Consider the following 14,924-nt stretch of genomic DNA (forward strand, 5'->3'; position numbering starts at 1 on the left):
ATAATTGTTTTTTTTTTGTAAAGAAAATATAGTTGACTAATCGACTAACAAAAATTAGAAAGTGAATAGAAAGAACACTCCAATTATTTACAAATGATACTTAAATCTTGGATTTATTAATTATTTTAAATTATTTGAAGTTCAATTTACTATATATAATTTAATTAGTTCAGAACTTTAATATTGAGAACTAAACAAGCAATTTACAATATTGTTTTAGTTAATTGTATTTTGATTTTAGTAATTGGATCGAATCTGAATTAAGCCAGCTAACTTAGTTTCATGTCAGATCTTTATTTATTAAAACACCTCCTTCAATATTAAAAAAGAAATATAGTTAATAAAATATCCTAACAACCATAAATTCAAATTTCTCCTCTAAAAAAATAATAACACCTTTGTTTCGTTGATAATTTGTTCCGTGTTGAATTTGTTATACAATCAAGAAAGCACTGGCAATGTTTTCTAGTATTAGAGATTTATTTATTAATGAAGACAAAACTCAGGATTTCTATGGAGAAGGGGTGAAGGAGGATTTGAAACATAATATATTTAATATTATGGGGATAAAAGAATGAACGCTCTTAGTCAAATATTTTAGAGTCCCCTTATCTACAAATCAACTTCAAAGCTCACATTTTTGCCCACTTATTAAAAAGGTCAGAAATTATATATTTGGTTGGGCTACAAATAACATATCATACGCATGAAGAATAGAGATTGTGAAAAAAGTTATTATAGGAATAATTGGCTATTAGGAACAACAAATAGTCATTCCCAAACAAATAATGGTTGAACTAGATAAGTTGAATAGAGACTCCATCTGGGGTACTCAAGGTAGAGGAGGCAAAAAGGTCAAATGGGAAATTGTATGTACCCCAAAGGAAGAAAGAGGGTTTGGCCTTAAAAATTGTGTCATATGGAATCGAGCGCTCACAATCAGACGTGTATGGGCCCTTGAGATGAAAACAGATTCATTATGGGTCAAATGGTTTCATACGAGATTCATGGAAGGAGAATCCAACATATGGACATGTCAAATCAAATAAAATGACATGATCTTTGAAGAAAATTCTAAGAACCAGAGGAGAGACATGTCAGATGATGAAGTTCATAATCGGTAATGGAAGAGAAATATTATTCTGGCACGATCCATGACTAGATAATAATCTCATAATTATTCGGGAGGAATTCCAATCAATCAGAATCAATAATCGAAAAAAATGTCTATTGTACTCAGTCAGAAATATTCAAGAAGGAAAATGCAGTTTTATTCTTATGAATATTCAAGAAGAAGTCAGAATTCTGAATCTGATCCATAATATGAAATTCAATGGAAACACTAGTACAAATAGTTAAGATATTATTATGAATGGAATGTTGGTGAAAGGAAAAACATGGGAGATCATTAGAACAAAGGAGGTAGTGGTCGATTGGCATAAAGTAATCCGGTCTTCAAAGGTTATACTTCGACACCAATTCATCATTTGATTGACATTCAGGAAAAGATTGGCGATAAGAGACAGAATTAAAAGGTATATGAATATTCCAGACATCAATTGCTCAATCTATGCAGTAAAAGAGAAAAGCATGACCACCTGTTTGGGGAGTGCGCATTTGTATCCAAGTTGTTGATCAATTTTGCTCAGAAAATGAATATCACTAACTTTACACAGGTACATGGAACAAAATCATAGAGCTTGTAAATAAAAATGAGGTGATAGCTTCTACGCGAATGTTTTCAAATGCTTCTTTGGAGCTCTGGTCTACAATACTTGGAGAGAAAGAAATACAATAATTCATAGCACAAATAAGAGAACAGAAAGAAAAGTTTGAGTTGATATTGTTTCTGATAGCAATGCTACATGAAAGGGAATTCCGATTAATGAAGACAATTGAAAACTCAGTCAAATGTGAAATGCGCCACGTCATTCCTTTTTAAATTCCCTCTCCCAATTTCCCTCCCCGATTATTTCTCTTTATATTTATTTATTTTATCAAATGCTCTTTAAAGTTCAAACGCGACCAATGGAATATGAATAGTCAAAATGAGACAAATGTGTCCATCTAGATGTATTGTATTGAGGGTGAGTGGGGTTGGTTAATTGGTTTTAACCATTCTTATTCTATTTTCCATTAAATTATATTTTTTAAATGTTTAATTGATAAATTAATAATAATTTAATTATATATTTATATTGTATAATTTATATCATTTATTTTTTAAAATATTAGATATATTATAATATTTAATAATATATATATTTTTTATAATTTTTATTAATTATAATTTTTAAATATTATAATATTTAATAATATATATATATAGATATTTTTTATAATTTATATTAATTATTATTTTTAAATATTGATATATTATCATATTTAATAATTTATATATCATAACATAATATGAATAAGAGAACGACGTAACCAATAGTTTCTTAAAAATATATAGTCGGTTTTACCCGATTAACCGACTGGAATCGATAAAATCGATACCAATACTAATTGATTAACCAGTTTGTAAAATATATTCAAACGGTTCGGTTGAACACCCATATGATATATAGGGAACTCATCTTCATAAGAACGACTATGTTAGTGTCACTCAAAGTGTATTTATGTTAGGAGCCCACCTATATTCTTGAAAATGATTTTTTTTTTTTAAGGATATAATTAAACAACAATTAATATAATTAATTTTATTTTAAACATTTTAAATAAAAATAAAAGTTATGACTGCTTCATATATTAAAATTAATAATAATATCATAACTTAATTTGTATCAATTATCTGATATTTTTTACAATGTTGTGATCTCCCCCATCCCCATCCAGTGACTAATAAAAAGTTAGTATTTAAAAGAAAACAAAAATCAACCTCTTATTTTAATTGTTTGAACAAATAATATAATTGAAATTCCACCCTTTAATTTTATTACAAATGTCATTTTATATATGGTTGAAAATGATGCTAAGACTGTTCTAGAGAATAAAAATAAATTCTTATTGGGTTTTCTTATTTAGTTTTGTTTTTATTAATAAATATCAATTTTATGATTATTTTAAATTGAAAGAAAGAAAAATTAAAAATTTCAATCTCCCATTTCTGAATTATTCTAAAACTAAACAAAGTTAAATCACCCTTTAGTCCTTTACTGTAAACCCTAGATACAGTTGTAAATCTCGCCGTGGAAGCTCCAAGAGAGAGAGAGAAGAAGAGGGATTCTCCGGCCGTCGCCAACTCCGTCAACAGTACCGGTACTGTATCATGATTTTCATAGTTATTGCGCAGACCTATTCGTTTTCATGAATTCTGATCGATCTTCATTCTGATTATTTGGTAGTCTATCGAGTTGTTTGATTTCTTTCCCAATGGTCATATTTTAGATAATTGATGATGAGGCTTTGTGGGTATAACTGCAAATGTTATCTTGAACCAAGTCTACCAAACATTGGCAAGAGCATATGATTAGCTGCATTTTTATTGTTAATTCTTTCATATAAGCAGTTTTCGTATACTCAGTTTCATTTCAGATGAATCTTGAAGTTCCATTGTGTATGAAATTCTCAATTTTTGAGCTGTAAACTTTAAAAGTATTACAGTAGATCACTTTGGAAATAAACTTGCAGGTTCATGGATATTTTAGTGCAGACTTGAACTTCCAATTGTAGTTTGCTTTATATAAACTCATTGGACCCATTTGATTGCAACTTTTTGAGATGTTTTTGGTTTAGTTTCAATATGTTCATAAAAATAGCACAAATAGTGTAACTTTGTGGAATGGGTATTGAAGTTTATCCTTTTTTATGGCTTTTGTTGTAATATGCCATATGGTTTATTTGATTATTGAATTATTGTTTTCAGATTTTCCCTCTACTTCATTTTTGTTTAACATGTCTTAACTCTTTCGTGCCTATCTTCCTGTGGCCATGAAGTTTATCATGATGAATTTTTTACTTTTGTTGCAATTTGATGTTGTCCTTTATTATTGAATTATTAATGCATGTTCTTCCCCTTCTGTTTCTATTTTATGGTGGTTTGACTTCTTTTCATACATATGCCTTATATCTACTTTGATTTCATGACTCTTTGAGAGTTGAGGCTACATATGCCTTGGGAGGCACTCGCAGTTTGTCTAGGTTAAGGAAATCATGTAGTATATATTGAAGCAACTTAAAGTATTATATGAATAGGAGGGGTATAGTAATAAATAATTATAAGGTTATTAAGTGGTTTAATGTTAATAGAGGAAGGAAGCTACATATGAATATTAAACTTATAATATGAATGCATTATGTTGAATATGAATGAATGAATTGAATCTTGTTTTCTCCTCTTATGCTTATGAGCTTCTTCTTCTAAACCTATAAAACTGTGGACTTGTTTATCTATCTTTGTTTTCATTTTGATATCCTAGAAAAATGTCGAGAGTGAGCAAAAAAATAAAGGCTTCCTCAATCACTTACCGCTATAGTCCCATATTTCCACTATTTTATTTTAAAGATATCAGTTTCATAGTAATCAAAACTTTGCTTGTGAGCCTTTAATGTTGAGCCTGTATGTATATATACACTTATTCTTCTCATTGGAAACAATCTTGTCTGAATCTGAATCTGAATCTAGATCTGTATTTGACTAAAAAACCATCAATGGAATTCTGGTTACAGGTCTAGATACCTTTGGTATGAAATTTATTTTCAGTTTAAAATTGGGTTTCCATGAATTGAGTATAGTTAAGCTAATATTGTTCTTGGTTGATCAATTTCAGAATAGCATAAATTTGGGAGGTGAAAAATCATGGCGAAGCATCATCCTGACTTGATAATGTGCAGGAAGCAGCCTGGGATTGCAATTGGAAGACTTTGCGAGAAATGTGATGGAAAATGTGTAATTTGTGACTCCTATGTTAGGCCTTGCACCCTTGTAAGGGTATGTGATGAATGCAACTACGGATCTTTTCAGGGGCGTTGTGTCATATGTGGAGGAGTTGGGATTTCAGATGCCTATTACTGCAAGGAATGCACCCAACAGGAGAAAGATAGAGATGGCTGTCCAAAGATTGTTAACTTGGGAAGCGCTAAAACTGATCTGTTTTACGAACGCAAGAAGTATGGTTTCAAGAAGCGATGATTTTATTAATTTCACAATGTTCTTTTTTATTACTGCCCGGGATTGATTCGTTGAATTGTTGTTATATTTGCAACACTTGTAGTCATTTTGAATGTTGAGTTGTGAAAAAATTATTCCTGTTTTAACCTCTTTATATAAATGCTGATAGATATAAGCCAATATTTGGATAAATAATGTGTATAATAAACCTTTTTTTTTCAGAGATAAAACTAAAACTAATTATACTATTTTGTTACAATGTTTTTTATTATTATTAACATAAGAAGTAAAAGTGTTTTGTTTGAATAATTTTAAGATAACAAAATAAATTATAGATAAATAATTTTCTGTTTGATTTCTTACAAAATGATAAATTTTTTGTTTCCAAAGTGAATCAATACTCAAATTAAACACAATAATCTTTATAATTCTTCATTAGAGTAGTTTTGTGAACATAAAAATACATAAAGGTTTATGTATCATCTAAAGTCTAAACCATTTCTTTTCAAGATATCTTATATCTTAATTTGATATTAAAAAGGTTTGCAAACAGATAATAAATTGAAAATATAGTTTTTGTAGAGGGTCTGAAAATTCAATTTCACTTCAACTCAAGGTTTATTTCAAACAACGTATATAATTTTTTTGAAAATTTGTTAGTCTTATATAGAATCATAAGATTTTAGGAGTTCGAAGCACACAACAAAGTTGACTTCCTTAAACAAAACACACAAGACAAACACAAGAAAATTGTGGAGCCTGTAAACCTGTGACCATAACAAAAAAAAACAAGACTTGTGGAAACCAGCCAAAACTTCCTTCGTCGTTCTTGAATCCTTAAAATAATTGGAGAGACATCTTTAGCTTGTTTTGTTTCCATTTAGGAAGACCATAAAATGCTCTCCTTGGCATTTGGAATTTCTCTTGGAACTCCTCATGGGACAAATATGTCTGTTAAGCAAGCAACAAACCAACTATAATCAAATCATTGAATTGCAATTTGGAAGTTTGAACGATAGGAATTGAAACTTAAAAAATCATATACAGTCATTTCGAGTCATTTCGATTAGAATTATAAGTCAAGTTTCTTTATTTTAAGTCATCAAACAAACCAAATATCTGGAATTGAATCGCAATTTTGAAGAGATGGTTGCTTAAGGAAGTGTAAGTACTAAATACCTCTCTTTTGGTTATGTCTATGCCATTTGCAGGGTTCTCTGAGCCCAGTTTCACTTGGTCATATGGATAATAAACTGCTATGCTTGTGCCATCATCTTCACTTTGATTATCCAAAACCAGATTGTTGGCTGCAGAAGCACAAATACAACACAATGAATGAGGATTTAGAATAACAGAACGAAAGACTTTACCCGAATAGATGAATTTCCTTACCATTATCCCCAAGATCAACCACAGATTCAGAACTGGGCTTCCTGTTAAATGAAGATGGGCTAGAAAATCTGCGACCGCCAGATCCATTAAGGCTTAAGCCAGAAATGATGTTAGATGCAGGGGACAAATTTCTTGGTGTTCCAGACCTGTTTCTTAAACTGTCTGGTGTGGTATCCAAGGATGTTCTCCTACCGTTTCGTAAAGGCGCCTGAACTCAATAAAAGATTAATAACATGAACTATAAACAAGAACTTGTCAATACAATGTAGAGAGATTATGGACTTACTTCCATTTCCTGTGCTCTTCCCTTCAGAATAGCAAGTTTCCTCTCAAACGAATTGCCAATCATCTACAATCAATTGAGGCTTGATTAAATATTGTAAATAGTAGTAGACTAGGAAATGCATTTCCTTACGTTTGCCTTAGAAGGATCCCATTCGAAGAATTGTGTGAACATTGATGGTTCATATCCTTCTGTCACGATGTATATTGGTATATTCAAAGAAAGCCCTTCAGCCAAAATGTCGGTCTCCACGAATTTCTGTCACTTTCAAGATGAAAAACGTGGAATATGAGAAACTAACTATCCAAGTTCACTTTGCAAAAAAAGAAGAAAAAAGACTTACCTGGCCAATCACAAGGGCTTCTTGTTTTGATTTGATACTCGAGTGGCGTCCTACCCACACATAAATCTCAGTATAGCAGTCCAGTGCTAGAACGCCTTCTGTAACTAAATCGTCTTGAGAAAAGTTGAAAATTTCTTTCACCTGAAAAAAATACAGAAAAAGTGTAACCTCTGCATTCAAATATACATGAAACAAGTTTTTGTCAATTTATTTATAAGTATGTACCTTTAGTTGACCTGCAAGGGATTAGCGCAAGGAACAAAACAGTTAGACATTGTTTTAAGGAAATTTTGGAGCCGATGCTTTTGAAATTCAAAGGAAGGTTGTTTTAAAATTTCTCACCATTATTAGTAAGGTTGCAAGTAAACAAATGTGGGTCTTCTACAAATTCTTTGGTTTCTTTCTCCTTTGGATATTCTGTCTTACCACCCAAAGCATCCCAAAAAAGCTCGGTTTCACTGCCTTCTCTTACCAATATAGGTTGCCATGATGGCTGCAAATAGCATCATATATGTACTTCTGAAACTAAAGGGAAAAGAATTGTACTATAATAATAACTTGATAAGATTGAGAAAACTAACGTTTATTAGATACAACATTCTGTCGACAAGATCATGATCTCTGGACGATGAAAGATTTCCTAACCATGTGAAGACAGATGTGTCGGACTTCAAAATGTAGCAATATGATGAATTAAGAGAACCCGAAACCTGCAATGAGTTTTTTCCATTTTTATTATTATTTCAGTTTGTCCTATTAAAGCAGAGTAAGAAATAGAATTCAGACAGAGAGGTGACTTATAACCTGAAGAACTTGGATAGCTTGCATGTTATCTGGATGTGTTCCTTGAACTCGAAAAAGAGCTGTCTTTGAGTCATTATAAGTCTCATCATCAGCAAAGCCTTTATCTACAACTGACTTCTTGTACCTTAAACTGTTGCCTCCCTGTAAATGTAGTGATACAGTACAAGTTAGTTAAATTAAAGGGAAAAAGGGAAGAAATCAGATTCGGGTATCGACGAAACCTTCAAAACTATCAATGTACGAAAAATTGAGAGAAATTGAAGTGGTTCCTTTCCCTCAAATATTTGGGCCTGAAATTAACCAAGTCAATGATCAGGTTGGCTAAAACTAGAAGGATCGAGTCAATTTTATGAGAAAAAAAAAAACCAACCAAAACCGGATCCCCCTTGATAGAGTTGACAATGGCTTGAGTGTGAGCAATAGCATTATCTCTATCTTCCTGACACAACAAACAATTTCTTAGGCTATTAGAAGAAGCTTAACACTTTATATCACTGTAAATCTGCGATCATACACAATAACTATATTTAAATGTGGGTCTAAAAACAACTATATTCAGATGCATAGGATATTGTTATTATTCAATTCAATACACACTCTTTTGAATGAGTTTTTTCTTTTTTTTGAAAGGTGTTGCATAGTAGAGAGATTTGTCAATTGTCATTATCCTGGTTATTAGGAATTCTTTTATAATAATAGAGAGATTGAAAGAGAGATAGGCTTACAGTTACACTAGATTGACCAATCCAAGTATAAAAAAGATTTTCTTCTCCCCTATTTCCATTATAGGTGTATTGGACAATGTAACAGTCTCCAGAATAAAGCCTTTTTTGCTCAAGACCAGTTAGAAGGGTAACTTCATCATCGCCGTCAACATGCCAAACCTGAAATGCCATTAAAGTACCAATGAGCTTAAAGGTGTACAATTTCATTTAGCCAGCTTAAAGAAAGAACATACCTTTAGTGTACCGTTGCAATCTATTAACAGTTCAAACTGTTCTTCAGGTAACTCTTTCACATCATAGCCATTTTGCTTGAATAATGCTAACAAAAATAAAATTATCAGCATAATCAAAATACAGTCATCATCTGGCAAATTATATGTTTCTTAAATGGGTAGAAAACCTGCTACTTTTCCTCGGCCTTCTTCATATAGCCTAGTTTCAATTGTTTGAGGCCAACTTTTGAAGTATGATCTAAATAATGTAGTTTCTGAACCTTCTGTTAAGAAGACTGTATTGGTAACAGTTGATCTCCCTTGAGATCTCACAAATTCCTAATGAAAGACACAGACAAAAAAGCCCCATTTAGAAACACTTCTAAATTTTGTTTTTTGTATCAGAAACATCAATTAAATTTCTGAAAATCTGCCTCTAACTAAGTTTAGTTTTCAAACATGATCTCATCCTTTTTAAATAAGGTCAATTTCAATAATAAAAAGATGCCAATTAAGCAACAAAGAGACAGATCAACAACACAAAACAAAAACTCAACCAAAAACCAAACCAATGTCTAAGGCTCTCTCAATCAGGTCTAATATCCCGACAAACTGTACTTTACTACCTCTATGATCGAGATTGAAGACTTCCGTTCAGTGATAGATGTATTTTTTCCCATCCAAATGAAAAGAGATGTATATCCATCCAACATATAGCATTTATCTGAGATAAGCATTCTTTTGTCCAAATCATCACTCCCAATTTCATTTAGCTTTCCCTGAAGTGTTATCCTGTAAACAAGAGAAATATCAAAATCTACCAAATACTTGAAAATTTAAAGGTACGTAAACAAGACTGTAATTTTTTTTTACCAGAATAATTTCACAGATGGAATATGAGACTTTTCCTCAACAACAGATGGTATGTCATTGGGAATTGGTGCATAACCACCAAATAAGCTCCAGAATTCCCCAACATCAGAATCTCCAACAAATTTTCCATCATCTGCAGCCATTTTTACAAAAAAAGTAAGAGAATGCCGAAAGAAAGAAAAAAACATGAACCTATATATATATATACCTATAGTCGCCACCTCACAGTTGCCACCGTGATTTTTCTCTTTGATATATTGAACAACTCCCAAAGCCTTAGCTCTTTCTTGTATGCTAGAGTTGCATCCACTAAATAGAAAAATTTTCGAGGCAGTATCAAGTATGAAAACATCATTGTGGTTCAGAGATGATCTAACAAATGGTACCTGATCAGAAGAATATGCAGAAGATTATCTTAAGCTAACATGCCCATAAATCAAAGCTCTGTTGTTAATAATATTTACCTCTTTAACATGAACAACATGGTCACCATTGCAAGATAACAAGCTCACATTGTATACTTCTTTATTAACAATGTCGTTTTTCGAGGAATAAACTCCTTCCATTGGGATAATACAAGGTTTAAAGTATGACAAAAATTTCTCAGTTTCACGACCTTGAACTTCTCTATATTGAACAGCATAAGACCCCAGTGCTTCATCCAATTCAAGAGCTTTGTCCGACGCAAGTACTGATTCAGACTGCCAATGTTTTTTTTATAAGATTTCAGTTGATTGTCAATTTAAGTGATAATAGAAGTCAAAGAGAACCTGATCAGCTTCATTTCCAATCCAGTAATGAATATCATACTGCGGAGTATCATTTCTCAGCAACACGGTCTGTTAAATCCATTGGTAAAAATAGGAAATGAGCACTTCTGCAATTCAACTGTATAAAAAACATTGAAATAATCTTTGATATTAATTCAGAAAATTTACATTTAGAATAACATATGTACTTCCACTGAAGAACTTCCCATATGAAGACTTTGGAACTGTAACCAACTTAAGTTTATCGATGCACCAGATTTCTATACCACTGAATTATGCTCGTTAAAGAAACAGAAAGCTACCAAAATCAAAGACAAGATAGTAATCCAGAAAGAACAACAAACAAAACAAATCAAATCAAATCAAATCTACAATTGAATCAATATAAGCCCATATCTGAACTAGATTACAAATCACTAAGGCCTTGTTTGATTCACTAAAATATCAATATATCCTTACTTCATTCTTTATAATATTTTGGCCATTTAACCCATTTATTCATCAAAGAGATAGCCTCAGATCTAACAATCCCTTAGTCTAATAAATAACCATCCACAGAAAACAAGAAGAACCTAAACTGGATAATAAATAAAATGAAGTTTTTTAGGTGGGATACGGCTTTGATCCTGCTCCAAAGAATGGTGTATCAATGTCTTTACTGTAAAAAGCCATTATCTTCTTTATATATTCAATACAACAATCTCCTCCTCATGCAACATTCATCTTGACTTGCTATAAAAACTGTTATGTCCTGCAGTAAGAATTAATTAGCAACAGTTACATAAATACACCAAGAGATAATAAATGAGGTTTCAGATTAATCTAAGAGAAGTTGAAGAACAGTATAACTGTTCTGTTCTGGCTGGATCTAAGACAAAGACATCTATCTACCCACCAAAAGACGAACCATATATGTTTTTATAAACTGAAATGACAGGTAAAAGGAAAACAATCTTGAAACAACACATACCCATTAAACATGGATCGTTTCCAAGACAGAAACATGAAGAAGGAAGGAAAATACAAAGGTGAGAAGAGACAATTTTACTTGGGAGACTTGATTGTCAGGATCTGGGTGAGGCTGGATGAAGAATGTGGTATATTCCCATTTGATTTTGGAGAATTGATTTTAGTTAAAGAATTAAGATAGTAAATATTATAGATTTGGAGTATAATGAAGTGGGTAAATTTGATTAATCTGATTTGATAGAGAAAGGTGAGACCTTTCAAGCAAATTTGACAATGGAGATGGAAAATTTTTCGAAAAGGCGCTTACCCAGCTAATCAGGGACCCACTGAGGACTGCTTTCTGTCTCTGCTGTGAAAAAAAAACAAAAAAAATTAAGACTGTTGGGTGGTGATGGACCAACTTAACTTTTGAATGTGAAAATCTTTTTTTTAGATGTAAGTAAAAAAATCTGAATTATAAGTTTAAAAAATCCAATTTTCCATAATATTTTAATTTGAATTAAGATTATTATTGTTAAAAGAATTATGATAACTTTCTCTATTACAAAAAAATAATATTTAAATATGAGATTATAATTTTTCATTTTTATTTTATTTTGAAATGAAAATTAACATTTACATTTTTAGAAACCATTTTTATTGTAACTCGTCAAGATAGTCCAATGGTAAAAGTCAGTTTAAGAGATTAAAAAGTCTAATTCTCCTTAATTTGAAAATAAAATAAAAATAATATTATCATTTAAGTTATTTTAGTGGGTTATTTATATTATTATTTAGATAAAGTATTTTATTATTTTATATTTTTTAAATATTGTGAAAATTAAGTAAGATATTTTTTTAATTTAGTTTATGAGTGAAATAATTTAATGTATTTTTTTATAAGATTGTTAATTGATTTGAGGAGAATCTATATAATATATATTCATTTTTTAGAAATCAAATCTAGCCATATTTAAGGAATTTGATAAAATCCTTATAAACTTTTTTTCATATATAAGACTAGTAAATCAGAAAGGAAAAGAGCATGATCATATTTTCCAAATCATGCTGGTCAAAGTTTTGTTAGGATTTAAGTTATTTAATAAGGGGTTATTAAAAGTTAAGTTATGGATGAAAAAAACATAAAAAATACTAATATTTAATAAATGATATTTGTTTAAAATAATAAATAGAAAATATTTTAATATATAGTTGATAAACTAATTAATTTGATTGATTAAAAGATAAGTGGAAAAAATGATAAATTATTTAAATAATTTAAGGAGTTATTCAGATAACTCTATGTAGAAGCTTAAGATTATTTGAAATGCAATTAGAATTCTTACAATCAAAAAAAGGAATATGTTTTGTTTTGGGAAAAAACAAGAAGAAATGGTGGAACTTTATTATGGAAAGGATGCAACCAAAATTATACAGCTATAAATTATCCCTTTTTTGTATTGCTAAACCAGATCTCCTAGCTTCTTTGTTCTTGTTGTTTTGTAATTTTATCTAAAAAGTTATTATTTGATAAAGAAAAATATATGATTTGAGTTTTAATTAGATTTAGTATTTAAAATTTAAATTTAATAAAAAATAATATTTTAATTGTAAAAAAGGAGTGAATTTAATACTTAAAATTTAAGAATAGTTTGAAAATATCTTAGTATGGGTGTTTTTGGATTTTAATCACCGTTTTAAAATTTATTTTTCTATTATATCACTTATTTTAATTGTTTAATTACTTATTTTGTTAATTAAAATATTGTATTATTTTAATTAAATTTAAATTTTAAATATTAAAAAATATTTTAATAATTAACCTAATTAAAACCCTTAATAATATGCATTTTTTATCAAACAAGAATTTTAAGATAAAATAAAATAAAAACTAAGATCAAACAAAACAAGCTTTAATATATAAGCAAAAGTTTTTTCTATCAAGTTTAAAATGGGTTAAATATGACATTTACAAGCTATTTATATTCATATTTTTGTCATATTACTCTATAGATGGGAAATTTGAGGAAATGACCTCAAAGACCAGGTTATTTGACCTGGTGGTAAATTATAAATTTAATTGCGTTTGTGGTCTTTTATTTTTTTTTTTGACGAAATTACCCTTGGAGCGAAACGCTAAGGGACTTAGCGTTTCGCTAAGTGAATTAAGTTTAGTATAAATATTCTAATTTTTTTATTTCTTTCATTTTCTTTCTCTCTCTTCTCTTGTTCTCTCTTTCACGGCGGCGGCGACGGAGACAGAGGCGGCGGGGCGACGGTCTAACCTAAATCGATTTGCACGATCTTCATTTCTTTCAAACCCTAAACCTAAATCGATTTACACGATTTTCATTTCTTTCAAACTCTAACCCTAAACCTATTTTGCATGCAGGTCAGGTCATATCATATTGGTTCATATTTCTGGTTCATATTTATGTCGTTGATGATATTTGCAGATAATCTTGGTTCTGTTTCAGGGAAGTTTCGCTAAGTGCTTAGCGTTTCGCTAAGTGCATTTCACTAAGTGCATTTCGCGAAGGATGAATATAAGACTTTTGAAATATCCTATCCAGATATAAGGATGTTTCGGTGTAAATGGGGAATACTTAGAAAGCATGTTAATGTTCACGATAGAACAAAAACTTAGGTTTATAAGACGATGTCACATGAAATGGGGTGACTTTATAACCCTTTGCAAGGAACTGAGGCGAATTAAAGGTTGGTCGATTTCTTGTTCTTCATTTACTCTCTTCCAAAACTATAATCGTATTAGCTTTAGTTTGTTGATAATAAGAAAATGAACTTTTTTTCAGTGGCTTGTTTGAAAGGAGAACAAAGAGTACGAAGGCCATGGTGGGCACCTCCTTGTTTGGCGGTTGTTTCGTCAAGTCTTCGAAGAGTAATCGGCAAGTCAGAATTGTGTCGCTGAAGCTTGAACCTTAATAGATTTTGTTATTTTCTATGTATGTAATAATATGTATGTATGTGTGTAATTCTTACTTGTTTCATGACTTTAATCATCTAAAATTCATCTTTTGGTTCTTCAATGGAGAACTTATGTGAATTTCTTTCCTATTTTTATTAGCTTTTTTGGTTTTATGTTTGATTTTATTAGTGTTTTCCTGTTTTAAATGCATGTATACAACTTTGTAATGAAAGGAGTGCATTATGATCAGGATATATATATGATATATCTAACCAATAATGGTCTACTTTCTTTATATGAATCTTTATTAGACTCTTTCTTCTGGATTATTATTTTTATCTTGATTATGATAAATGGGTAAATTTTTTAAAAAAATTATGTTTGTCAAAAATTAAAGTATAAATTAAATTACACTTTAAAGTAATTTTTGCACCAAATTATTTAAAATATGTTTTAAATTAGCACAATATTCATCCTTCAAACATCATTAGCAAAATAAATAAGCATTACATTACTCATTTATTAATCAAAA

General features: G+C 30.3%; 2 protein-coding genes across 4 annotated transcripts; one reads left to right on the forward strand and one right to left on the reverse strand.

The window, feature by feature from the left end:
• The first annotated feature begins 3,105 nt into the window (after nucleotides 1-3,105).
• On the forward strand, nucleotides 3,106-5,255 carry LOC124911891 (PHD finger-like domain-containing protein 5A). Its single transcript, XM_047452422.1, has 2 exons — nucleotides 3,106-3,264; nucleotides 4,776-5,255. The coding sequence occupies exon 2, from the start codon at nucleotides 4,805-4,807 to the stop codon at nucleotides 5,135-5,137; it is 333 nt and encodes a 110-aa protein (XP_047308378.1). The 5' UTR covers nucleotides 3,106-3,264; nucleotides 4,776-4,804; the 3' UTR covers nucleotides 5,138-5,255.
• Nucleotides 5,256-5,766: 511 nt separating this feature from the next.
• Nucleotides 5,767-11,682, reverse strand: LOC124911453 (villin-1). 3 transcript variants are annotated; one of them, XM_047451936.1, is made up of 23 exons: nucleotides 11,567-11,682; nucleotides 11,135-11,269; nucleotides 10,687-10,786; nucleotides 10,519-10,587; nucleotides 10,213-10,449; nucleotides 9,957-10,134; nucleotides 9,749-9,881; nucleotides 9,502-9,667; nucleotides 9,064-9,214; nucleotides 8,897-8,982; nucleotides 8,664-8,822; nucleotides 8,309-8,377; nucleotides 8,160-8,228; nucleotides 7,939-8,079; nucleotides 7,716-7,844; nucleotides 7,477-7,627; nucleotides 7,360-7,370; nucleotides 7,135-7,275; nucleotides 6,924-7,049; nucleotides 6,795-6,857; nucleotides 6,509-6,716; nucleotides 6,296-6,423; nucleotides 5,767-6,067 (listed from the first exon to the last, which is right to left on the reverse strand). In XM_047451936.1, exons 2-23 carry the CDS (start codon nucleotides 11,188-11,190, stop codon nucleotides 5,954-5,956), a joined length of 2,685 nt encoding a protein of 894 aa, XP_047307892.1. In that variant the 5' UTR covers nucleotides 11,191-11,269; nucleotides 11,567-11,682; the 3' UTR covers nucleotides 5,767-5,953. The 3 variants fall into 3 exon arrangements, with proteins under 3 accessions (XP_047307892.1, XP_047307891.1, XP_047307893.1); XM_047451935.1 differs by having other exon boundaries at nucleotides 11,489-11,634; XM_047451937.1 differs by lacking the exon at nucleotides 11,567-11,682 and adding an exon at nucleotides 11,489-11,507 and having other exon boundaries at nucleotides 11,135-11,259.
• Nucleotides 11,683-14,924: the final 3,242 nt, after the last annotated feature.

The sequence above is a fragment of the Impatiens glandulifera genome, chromosome 8 (genome assembly GCF_907164915.1).
Source record: "Impatiens glandulifera chromosome 8, dImpGla2.1, whole genome shotgun sequence".
Lineage (NCBI taxonomy): Eukaryota > Viridiplantae > Streptophyta > Magnoliopsida > Ericales > Balsaminaceae > Impatiens > Impatiens glandulifera.